General features: G+C 39.1%; 1 protein-coding gene across 3 annotated transcripts; it reads left to right on the top strand.

Moving 5' to 3' along the window:
* LOC109707339 (protein indeterminate-domain 9-like) lies at positions 5,841 to 11,606 on the top strand. 3 transcript variants are annotated; one of them, XM_020228522.1, is made up of 5 exons: positions 5,841 to 6,133; positions 6,338 to 6,449; positions 6,528 to 6,846; positions 7,775 to 8,174; positions 10,035 to 11,606. In XM_020228522.1, the coding sequence occupies exons 3-5, from the start codon at positions 6,669 to 6,671 to the stop codon at positions 11,158 to 11,160; spliced, it is 1,704 nt and encodes a 567-aa protein (XP_020084111.1). In that variant the 5' UTR covers positions 5,841 to 6,133; positions 6,338 to 6,449; positions 6,528 to 6,668; the 3' UTR covers positions 11,161 to 11,606. The 3 variants fall into 3 exon arrangements, with proteins under 3 accessions (XP_020084111.1, XP_020084110.1, XP_020084112.1); XM_020228521.1 differs by lacking the exon at positions 6,338 to 6,449; XM_020228523.1 differs by lacking the exon at positions 6,338 to 6,449 and having other exon boundaries at positions 5,842 to 6,133; positions 6,528 to 6,840.

The raw sequence follows: 12,301 nt of genomic DNA, 5'->3' as shown, positions 1-12,301 counted from the left end.
CTCCATTTTTATTTCGTTTGTACATTTGTTGTAACAAATAGTCCATGATACCGACCGTCTCTAGAGTAAGTGGCAAAGTGTTTGGTGGTTGGTACCCGAGACTCAAGTTCGAATCCTAGTTGATTCACATTTTTAGCTAAGTTTATTTCTAAATGAAATAAACGAAGCGGGTAGCGTACTACCTATCTCTCTCAAAAAANACGGTATACATCTTAGTCTCACAAAATTAGTCGAGAGACTTTTAAATAAAACTTAATTCCATTTAAGTAGTGTTAGATGTGACTCGAAATTGATAATCGACTTGAATTCGGAATTTCGATTTGCTGACAGTTTCGCGGTACGACCAGTTTGGAAAATAAAATTGTGAAGGAAAAAATGAATGTCTGTGGTGGTTGTATTCGAACATTATATTTTTCTTTTTTTCAATAGTGAAGTTCTCTCCTTCTTTGCCCGTAGTTTTTTCCTTCAAAAAATTTTTTATGTAAATTTGTGTGTTTTTTTTTATTTCTGCTTGCAGTTTGATTATTTTGTATTTTCCATTTTTATTTCGTTTGTACATTTGTTGTAACAAATAGTCCATGATACGTACCGACCGTTTCTAGAGCAAGTGGCAAAGGGCTTGGTGGTTGATACCCGAAACCCAAGTTTGAATCCTAGTTGATTCATATTTTTAGCTAACTTTATTTCTAAATGAAATAAACGTAGTGAGTAGCGTGCAACCTATCTCTCTCAAAAAAAAAAAAAAATAAATAAAATAGTCCATGATGCCAGATACAACCTAATTAGTTAGACTCAACGTTTGAGTTCGTAGTCGCTCCGCCTAAAGAAGGGAAGATGCTCAGGCCAAAATCAAAGAATCTTTCGTATGACTACTAGATAAACACATGAATAATATATATAACATTTTTAATACGTTTCAACACATGTTATGTTACGGGGTCTACCACGAAAGCAACCAAAGGAATCTTCCGGTACAGAGAGAGAGAGAGAGAGAGAGAGAGAGAGAGAGAGAGAGAATATATAGAAAATTATTCTTGTTCCAGGCAATGTCTAACTAGCCTACAAACAAGTCACGTATGAACGTGTAAAACATTAAAAAAATAAAGGAAAAAAAAAATAGTGATCGTATAGACCCGAAAAGAAACTAATCTGGTGGGAATGTATGTCTTTGGAGTTAATTAAGCATGTTGGTTTGTGTAATGTTTCTCTCAAGCGAATGTTTAAGTAGCTCATATGTTAATGCTGCAACCTTATTTGTTGGTAACAACGATAATGCCAATGTCCCCATGCATGCACGGAATTCCCTCTCCCCTAATACTTATTATCATATTTTATATTCATGATCATCGCCATCAACGGAAATATATTTTTATTAGGTTTAGAGCTTAGAGTCCAAGGTCCACATAGTTAAAATATTGATAAACACAAATTAATACATATATATATATATATGTAGATTGATTCCTATTATCGCGGCCTGAGTTTGACTCCATTGACTGATCAAAATATTAAATCGAGTTAGCTAGCTAGCTAGCTAGATCGATATATAGACCCTTCCAAATTGAGAGATTGTGTTCTTTTTGTGCATGTTATATATTAAATCTCCCCCCTCCCCCAAAATTTATTTGCTATTGTAATTAATTGCAGGCTAAACCATGCATGTACATAATGAATTTGTTAGGTGGTTTAGTTAATTAATAGGAACATAACGTGTCAAGGTACGTAAAATTGGCTTTTGACTTTGGTTTCAATTCCGATCCCATCGTTTAAGCCGTAGCATCTTAGTCCCTAGTCCCCACAATTTGTTCATGGTAACAATTTGAACTTTGGTGATCTATTATTCAAAAAATGCGGCACATGATCGAGTAGGAGTGGCAAGATGTTACCTGAATCCACCAAATCCAATTGGTCAAATCCAATAATAACGAAAGTCGGATTTGGACATATTGCTTTGTCCCGATTAAAATCGAAATGGTATGTACAGGAAATTCAGATAAATCTGATCATTGAACACGGATTACTAGTAACGGTGTAAATACAATTTTATTAATATTTATACTTAAATAGCATTTTCCAAAAAGAGAAAAAAGGTCATCGAGTGCTAATTTATCTCACATTGAGCTTCTAAAGAAGTGTTACTTGAATGGACTTGCAACTGTGCAAGATAAATTATTAACAATTCCACAATTAACTTACAACATATATAGAAAGGATCAGCTTACCAAAATAACTTTTGAATGGACTAATTTGTGAAAAATTATACGAAACAACCGTTTTCTCTAAAAGCTTAAAATTTGAGAGAACAATAATTTTTTAATATTTATATTCAATATTCTTATCATTGTGGGATTGAGACATTTTGATAGACCTAAGACGTATACTTAAATTAACCGTGAGAAAATTAAATAAGATTAAGAGTCTGACGTTACTCGTACTCAAAACCTCTTGGCTCTCTAATGCCATGAGAAATTATACAAAACAACCGTTTTCTCCAAAAACTTAAGTTTTCAGAAAACATTATTTTTTAATACTTATATTCAACAATCTGAACTCAAAAAATCACCGAGTTCTGCTCAAATGGACAAGCTTGCTAATTATTTCAAGATACTAAAATTAGAGGTACAGCTTGCTAATTATTTGATGATACTAAAATTAGAGGTCCGAAAAAAACCTTTAAACTAGAAAGTTTTTTAGCTAGAATGGACCAAATTTAATATAACATATAAGAAATCTCAACATAAGGACACTTTATAGATGACGCTCGGAGGAAGCGTCCCAAAAATATAGCAAATACCGACAATTCAAAAAGTGTCGTCATATGAACTCTTTGTTATATCAAACTAATTTATTAAATTGATAAATTTTACTGTTATTTTTAATTTTTTGACACTTTAAAATATCAGAATTTAAAAAAATCCTGACGCTTTAAAATATCAGAATATATTTTACTGACGCTTGGCATAAGCGTCGCTATATACGTAGCGACTCTTCATTTGCAGAGAGTTTAACCGACAATTTCAAATGTGACGTTAGATTATATTAGGGTACGTGCTTTTACGTGTTATTAAATATAAGAAAAGGTGTCCTCAAATGTTAAGGGAAAAGCGATATAATCAAATTGAATATAACTTGAATAAATAGCTAAATTGAAATGAAAGTGGGAGAAATTGATTCATTATGTGGGAACGTCCAATTGCGAGCCATCCAAACTTGGTCAGGAATGAACCACGCCGCGGACGTGACAAATTTTTAGGACAAGTTCATTTGTCAAGTATCCTAACATGCATATTTTTCATGTGACTAACTTGTTGAGTACAAGAACTACAGGTTAAATGGTTCAGGCGCGAACCCGAATCTTAACTAGAGTTCATACATATATAATAATAACGTGCTTTGTGATCAAATGCGTACTTTTCAAGAATATACCAAATTAATTAAGACCTTGCCTTCTAAATCTCTCTAATGGGTCAATTAATTTGTCCCTACCGCAAAATTTCATGTTGATCACCGAATTTGAATTTTATCAGAACTACTAAGTTACTTGACTTTAATTTATAGAGCAGCTTCAATCAAGATCATTCCTATCAAAGTCCATTAATTTGTTCAATTTAATATTTCGTGCAAAATAAATGTGACAGCTGATTCAATTACAATATAATTTTTACATGACAAGTGATCAACTGTCAAATTATCTTTTACTTCGCTCGATCGTGCTGCTTAATTCTATATATAAAGTTAGTGCTTTTACAATTAGCCAATGATAAACTCACAAATTAAGGAAAAGAGGAAGAGAAGGATTAATATTACATTACATATGCGCTCTACATAGGTGTCGAATTGCATGCGAGTCCTTATCAATAAGGGTCTCGTGGGAGAGAAAATGTCAACAAAAGTATAACTGCATACACATATATATGTATAGTGACGCAATGCGAAGCCACATATGGCTACAGTTGTAATGTGCCTACCCTCTGCAGCTACACGTTGCCTAAGGAAGCATTTTAAGTGCGGTTTCAAAGCAAAGACCATGCACCCGTGCACCTTACACACGACAAAAGGATTAAAGGCTTATGTAACACTACTTTCATTAATTAGCTGTGGCTGTGTTCCAAAGTAAGCTCTTTGAAGTGCAGTTTTGGTGTTTTGTTTTGTTTTTTTGCTTATGCATTGACTACCCTTTGAACTGTATTTGTTTTCCTGTACTTAAATTTGTTTCATTAAGACGTACAATAAGGTAAATATGTGGATAATAGAGAGAGTGCGTTAAAGCATGTGTGCTTTAGATGTGACGATCCCAAAGTTAGAGATAGTCCAGTATGTAATTAAGATACAATAGTACTAAAATCTCTTAACCTAGTTGGGTGGTGGTTAGACTTAAAAGATTAAGAGGATTAAGCGTTCTAGGATTAGAGGAGTTTTAGAATAGGCGACCCATTTGAAAAAATGGAACGTCACAGTTAATATCAGAGTCAATCATTAATCGGAATATGAAATAAATCTCGACTGAGTTAGCTAGGGATTGAATGACAAGCTAAAATCAGGGTGTGACAATAACAAATTAAGTCAAGGTCAAGTGATAAGGTTGGGCGAGACGAGTCTCATATTGTCTGATACTTAATTTGAATGTGCTCAAGCCTATTGAGAACATCAGGACTTAAAAAAAGAAGGAATGTGACATTTTCAAAATTTGATATAGTCCAATATATAAGGTATGCTAGGATTAAAATTTCTTAACCTAGTTATAACATTTTTTATGATGGCTATGTTTAAGAGATTAAGAAGGCTAAACATGTTGGAGCTAAAATAGTTCTAGAATATGTGACCTTTCTGGAAAATGGGGCGTCACAATTGGTATGAAAGCCAATTACCAACTATAAGCATAAGATAAGTCAGGGTTTGAATGACAAACTAAAATTAATTAGGATCTGACAATAATAGGTTAAGCCAAGATCCGAACGATAAGACTAGCAAGATGAGTCTCATATTATCGAGTCTCATATTATCTGATGCTTCTAAGTATGCTCAAGCTAACAATAATGTCGGAATTTAAAGGGAGGAGAAATATGACACTGCCAAAATTTGGAATAGTCAAATACAATCTATAAGATATAATAGGACTAAAATATTTTAACTAAGCTATAATATTTTGAGCGGTGGTTACACCCTACAGATTAAAAGATTTAAACGTGCTGGAGTTAGAATAATTCTAGAATAGATGAGCCCTCTAGAAAGCGAGTTGTCACATTAGAATTCTATTGTTCAGCGTAAAAGTGTCGTTTGTTAAAGTACTATGTATATATAGTGTTGTCTAAGTGAAGTACGAAAAATAAAAATAAATACTCTATCAATTTTCTTCTAATAACTTTAATTACTACTTTGCATTTCACTATATATATCAGAAAATCGGTAGTTTTTAGATTTTGTCACGAATTCATATCTTTTCTTTTCTTACAGATAAAAGTGAAAAATGGAAGCATACGAAACACGAACTTAGTACTAATGGTAAGTTTCTCCCATGTATAATATATTACAAAGAATAATTTGTACTAGCAATGTATTGTAGCCTAATTTTTGAACCGAGGCAAGTGAGGACGGAGGATTGATGAGGGGTAGGGTTTGTCCGGACATGGATGGAGAGAGAGAGAGAGAGAGAGAGAGAGAGAGAGAGAGAGAGAGAGAGAGAGGGGGATGGGAGAGGCGCGAGGACTATACAGTCGGTGGACCCAATCCTTAGCCACAACATGACACGGTTTCACCTGCGTGTGACCCCCATCAACTCTCTCTCTCTCTCTTTCTCTCTCTCTCTAAGCCGGAGAAATATACTACATATATAAAACATTGGTGGTATTTTTATTTGTGGCCAAAGGGGCGAGGAAAAGGAGGAGAGAAAAAGAAATAGAAAAAGCTGCAGTGTGGAAGAGGAGGAAGAGGGAGAAGGAAAAGGATGACAAGGAAGTGAAAGAAAACACACAACAACCCTTCGCATATTGCCTCCACCTCCACTGTTCCAAATCCAAAAGCACAAAAGAGTGGTAGTAGAGAGAGAGAGAGAGAGGGAGAGAGAGTGAGAGAGAAGATATATACAAGGCGAGCTAGATAGAAGAAACAAATTAAGCAAGTGATTTTTGAATTGGTTTGTGCTTTTTCTTAATCTTATCTTTTGTTCTCTTCTTCTCCCCCCTTTCTCTCTCTCTCTCCCCTTTTACTAGTAGTGAGTGCAATTTGTTTGTTTGGATTTCGAGCTCCCTTTGTTCGTTTGCTAATCTAGGAAGACCCCCTCAGGGTTTGGAGGCTTTAATTTGGATGGTTTCTCCTGTGGTTTTTTTTTCTTCTTCAGATCGAAAGCTCTTTTACTAGCATCTTATTGTATCGGGATCTTCTCCTCCCTTTCTCTCTCGTTCTTTCCCTAAACTGGATGCATAGATAGAACAAAAGAAGGGGGATCGAAGGTGCATGATGTTTATGTTCCATGCGAATTTTTATTATGGTTTTGGTGTGGACTACTCACTGTTGTTAATTCTTAGCAGAAACCAAAAGAAGAGGTTGAGGGAGATCACGGAAGAAGAAACAAGGAGAAGAGCACCATCGAGAGGAAGAAAACGGCGAAGTGTAATTGTGCTGTTGCTATTAATTAGTTGAGAGAGAGAGAGAGAGAGAGAGGGAGAGAGATGGATTCTTCGACGGCGTCGGCACCCTTCTTCGGAATCAGAGATGAAGAGCCTCATAACCAGCAATCGTTGACCCCATCCTCTTCTACAGCGGCGGCGGCAGTGGCAGCGGCGTCGCTCCCGGAAAGTGCAGCTCCTGTGAAGAAGAGGAGGAATCTCCCGGGAAATCCAAGTATATGTATATCAATTCGCTCCCAACGTATAATATTCATGCACACCATGATGATTAATTCCCAACCATGTTCACTATTCCCTCATTGATCTCTTTATAGTGATGAAACGAAGGTTGCGTTTCAACCTTCGCTTCAAGGAAAGATATAAGATGAGGTTATCCAAAGTGGAATTTGAATTTTGTGGCCCGCACGCTTGCGAATTCACTATTTCATCTTGGAAAGCCCTAATTCATTATGTGCTTCATTTTTTTTTTTCATTTTTTTCCCTCCATTTCTCCTACCCCAGTTGTGAGATCGATCCACATGACAAAGGTCATTTGGATTCCGTTCCAGTCAATTGTATCTTCTTATAAACGTATAGTAATTAACTGAATTTTTCCTTCTTCAAATTTCATGCGTCTAATTAAGCTCAAGGAGAGCCCCTTCTTTTCATCTTTGTTTCTCCCTTCTCTCTTTCTTTCTTTCGTTCCGTCGTTTCGAGTAAATGGTTCTGCTTCTTCCCCAACACCTCCATCTCCATGCGCCTCCACCACCTAACCCCCTTAATTAAATTTCCCCTTAGTAGTGATAAGAAGCTTTTCCCTGCATGTACTTTTTATCTGGATTAACAACTTATTGTTTTCCTCCTTCTACTCCTCTATTATCACTGCATATCCCAAAAAAAATTAAGAAGACATTCTCACGCACACCACTTACTCTTCCATTGAGATAAATTCTCTCATTCTTGGGATACATGTGCATGTTGTACTTTTTCCTCATCTTCTTCTTCCCTTTTCCTTTTTTTTTTTTTTTTTTCCTTGTTTGTTTTAAACTTCCGAGCCCTATCCATTGCATGGTGGGCCAAACTGCTCGTTAATCCTTCTGTGGAGAATAAATTCACCAGCTTAATCGACAATGCACAAAAGAAACCCTAATTGATCTTGATGGATTCAGATCCGGATGCCGAAGTGATCGCGCTGTCGCCGAAAACCCTAATGGCGACGAACCGGTTCGTGTGCGAGGTGTGCAACAAGGGCTTTCAGCGCGAGCAAAACCTGCAGCTGCACCGGCGCGGCCACAACCTGCCGTGGAAGCTGCGGCAGAAGAGCGACAAGGACAAGGCGCGGCGGCGAGTGTACCTCTGCCCAGAGCCTACTTGCGTCCACCACGACCCCTCCCGCGCCCTCGGCGACCTCACCGGCATCAAGAAGCACTTCTCCCGGAAGCACGGTGAGAAGAAGTGGAAGTGCGATAAGTGCTCCAAGCGCTACGCCGTCCACTCCGACCTCAAGGCCCACTCCAAGACCTGCGGCACCCGCGAGTACCGCTGCGACTGCGGCACCCTCTTCTCCAGGTATTATCATTATTATCATTATTATTATTACGAACTTATATACTTAGTATTGTATTTACTGCATAAACATGTACGCACGCGCACATATACATATACACACACTACTACATGGACCATCGATCCATCCATCCATCCATCTATCCATCCACAGATATTTGCATTGCCTCCATTAGTTTTATATATATATACCATCATTGGGGCATCATTTCAAAGATATCATCATAGATTTCTGCATTTGTTTTCAACCGGGTCACCTTGGTTTTGGTGATTATTGTAGTCTCACTCTCCTTTTGTGGTAAATACTTTTGTGGGCTTCCTTTGTTTTTTTCTTCCAGGATTAGGGTTTTCTCTCTCTCTCTCTCTCTCTCTCTCTCTCTCTCTCTCTCTCTTTTAGGGTTGTTATGGTTGGATTCCCCAGTTAAGTGTAGAGAGAGAGAAAGAGAGAAGAGGCGGGGGTACGTGCTGGGGCTGTGGCACAGAGTAAGGAACTGCTCCCACGTGAGTTGTCTATGGAAGTGCCATGGTTCATGAGTTTTCAACTTTTCAACTTAGAGGAGAAAGGCTCATCTTTCGCCTAGGGGCTAACGCCACTCTCTCTCTCTTCTCTCTCTCCTCTCTCTCTCTCTCTCTCTCTCTTGTTCACGTGGTGCCATGTAAGCGGCTTAGCAGGTTTGTTCTCATGTGCGTTGGCTAGATGTGGTCAGGTCCCTCTGGCCGTGGCAGGTCCACACCTTTTTATGAGAAAACGTTAGGGTTAGAGTGCCCCTCCCCNCTTTTGGATAGAAATGTTGCCCCACCCCCAAAACACACACACACACACACACTCTTTTCTCTCTCTCTCTCTCTCTCTCTCTCTCTCTCTCTCTCTCTCTCTCTCGCATACTCATTTATTTAACCTGGGAGTTACATTAGACCTCATTAATTGAAGAGGGAAGAGTTTGTTAAAAATCGAGGGATTCGGGTGGTGAAGGGTTATTGCTCGGTTAGCTTGTTTTACTAACTAATTCTAGGAATGAGGAGTTTTTGGGGAGTTGGCGTTTTTAATTCGTGGGTTCCTTGATTTTGGGGGCCACATTAATTCATGGCTTCGGAAAACATTATTTCATTGGCATGTAGAGAAGAATGAATGTGATTTGGGAATTTTAGTGTAGGAAGTATAGTTGCATTGATGATTCCTTTGAACATTTGCTGCAAAAATTTTCTCTTTGCATTGAATGAATGTTGAGTTCCCAAATAGAGAAAAATAGGCTTTTGTCATTGACTCTTTTCGACTTCAAGCGGAATTTTCCTCTACCTTATCTTGCAGCAATATTGCTTCTCGGGAACTGGACATTTTTTGACTTTTTAGACACTGTAGATCTTAATTTTCTACGTAGTTCTCATTATGAGTAAACTTTTTTTAAATTACTTAGGTACTGTCCATTTTTTACCTTCTTAGGAAGTTAGGAAGTTAGGATACAGGGCTCGCTTGAGTCTGACCTCTTTATTATACTTTTTGACGAGAATAAGAAGAGTACAAAGATCTAAGAGCCCTAACCATTTGAGCTAATTCTTATAGGTATATTTATGTAAAATGCTGAGTATACTGCATGTTTAAAAATCGAACATGGCACGTGACATTGCGCATTAGTTGTCAAACTAATCCGCTTAATATAAATTATTTATAGACTAGAATACTGAAATATCAATAATAATAATATACTTAAATTGAACAATAAATTATTCGAACCAGTATTTGAATGAAATAACTAAGTTACAAGTAAGTTTCTAACTCTAAACAAATCACATTAGCTCTTCTTTGAACTCGCAGCATTTACATTTTTTGCTTCTTCACTTCCACTTCAAACTCAAATTACGCAGGCGAGATAGCTTCATCACTCACCGCGCCTTCTGCGACGCGCTCGCGCAAGAGAGCGCGAGGCTTCCGTACGGCCTCAACACCGCCGTGGGGAGCCACCTCTACGGCAACAGCACCATGGCGCTGAGCTTATCCCAAGTGAACTCTCAAATCACACCATCATTGCTCGGTGGCGGCGGCGGCGGCGGCAGTGGCAGTGGCGGTGCCGCCTCTCAATTTGACCATCTCCTCCCTCCGGCGAACGCTTCGGGCTTCCGGCCGCCTCACCACTCCTTGCTCCAGACAAAACCCTTTCACGGCTTAATGCAGCTGCCCGACATCCAAAGCGACGCCACCGCCAACGCCGCCAACGCCGGTCCCACAGCCGCCAATCTCTTTAACCTCAGCTTCTTCTCCAACGGCAGCAGCGGGAACGCCATGAACAACAACAACAACAACAACAACAACAACAACGGCGGCGGCGGTAACCATAGCGGCCATTTGATGATACATGAACAATTTAATAACGGAAACGGGAACGGCACAGAGCAAGCGGCCTCGCTCTTCGCCGGGAACATGATGAGCCATCTTTTTAACGAGTCGAACCACAGCGACGCGGCGTCGATCCTTCCGCAGATGTCGGCGACGGCTCTGCTCCAAAAGGCGGCTCAAATGGGTGCAACTACAACTTCGAACGCGCCGGCCACTTTGTTCAGAGGCTTGAGATCCCCCATGGATCATCATCATCATCATCATCATCATCAGAACGAGTCGACGCATCTCCAAGACCTAATGAACTCGCTGGTCAACGGCGGCGGCGGTGGCAACAGCGGCCTTTTCACCACCAATCATCATGAGCAACAAGAGCACGTCGCATTCGCGGGGTTCAACCACCCGGGAATGTGTAACTTGGACGAGGTTAAGTATCACAGCAGCAGCAACAACAACAACAACAACAACAACAACAGCAACAGCAACATGTCATCGACGGTGAATAACATCGTCAGTTCCGATCGGTTGACGAGGGACTTTCTCGGCGTCGGCGGGATGATGAGGGGGATGGGAGGGGCCGAGATGAGCTCGTTGGATCCCGACATGAAGTCGGCGTCGTCGTTTAGCGGATCCTTCTCGGGTAGGAGCCTTCAATGAGGAATATTTCTATATATATATACACATAGGAGGGATATAAGATAGAGGTAAGAAGAGGAGGAGAAAGAGTAGAGGAGGCTGAGTAGGTAAGTAACTCAACTTGGTTAAAACTAGCTATAGTTGAGGAAGAAGTTTCATAGTTGCTACATATATAATGTTGTTTGTTTTATTAGTATAGTAGGACAACAATAACTCATGTGTAGTGTAGAGAGTTGTCTTTCATCATCTATTTTACTTAATTTCTAGCTTAGCTCGTTGCCACCATTAGCTGGGAATTATTGCTAACTAACCCTCCTCTCTCTCTCAAAAAACGAGAACAAGGATGTCTCTTCTATTTTGTATAAGATCCCTTGTGTGCATGGGACAATGCTCCAACATCTTGGAGATTAAAAAAAAGAGAGAAAAGAAAAAGTTGTGACTAGCTACGTATCCTAGGCACTTGTCTCTATCATGCCTATTGTGTTGTCTTGTTTTACCTAATAGGGGGGGTAGAGAGTGAGTGGTAGGTGAGGGGTAGCTAAATTTGCATGCATTGCGCCAGTGTGCTATAGAGAGAGAGAGAGAGAGAGAGAGAGAGAGAGAGAGAGAGAGAGAGAGAGGTGGGGAAGGGTTTGGTATGTATATCCATCTCTCAACGTTGGCAATGTTAAGTTTCAACTCTTTAGATTCCATGGAAAGATACAGGATTCGAGTTGGGCTCACCAAAACCCCTCTACATACTTTAAAATCTATTGTGGAATTAATTCTCTATTATGAGACCCCTTTTTTTCCACCTTACATATTAGGTTGCATGACACAAATTCCCATGGAATTTTGACTGCATTGACCAAACCAACCTCCCCCCACCAAACCCACCTTCTTATAATCTTATCCCTCAAACTTCCTTATACAATATTTCTCTTCTTGTCCTCACTTGGCCTCCCCCGGAGTGTGACTCACCCTATAACGTACGATTGCCACTCCATCCAATTCCATTCTAATCTACGACTCAATATATATAGGAAGGTATATAATACGTTACTTGTAATTATTAAGATTATTATTTTTAATACTACTCTTTAGCAGTTCCATTTTTGGGTAATATATATCTCTGTCCCAAAAGGTTATTGAGTTTAATTTCTACGAATTCATGTCATTTCAA

This window comes from Ananas comosus, linkage group 3 (genome assembly GCF_001540865.1).
Source record: "Ananas comosus cultivar F153 linkage group 3, ASM154086v1, whole genome shotgun sequence".
Taxonomy (NCBI): Eukaryota; Viridiplantae; Streptophyta; class Magnoliopsida; order Poales; family Bromeliaceae; genus Ananas; species Ananas comosus.
The sequence above is the reverse complement of the archived record's forward strand: the minus strand, read 5'-3'. Positions and strand labels throughout refer to the sequence as shown.

Bases quoted from the DNA above. Each gene is read 5' to 3' on its own strand.
- LOC109707339 (XM_020228521.1), top strand. From the start codon at position 6,669: ATGGATTCTTCGACGGCGTCGGCACCCTTCTTCGGAATCAGAGATGAA. The intron at 6,847-7,774 runs GTATATCAATTC...TGATGGATTCAG, and splicing joins CCCGGGAAATCCAAGTATAT to ATCCGGATGCCGAAGTGATC. The intron at 8,175-10,034 runs GTATTATCATTA...CAAATTACGCAG, and splicing joins TGCGGCACCCTCTTCTCCAG to GCGAGATAGCTTCATCACTC.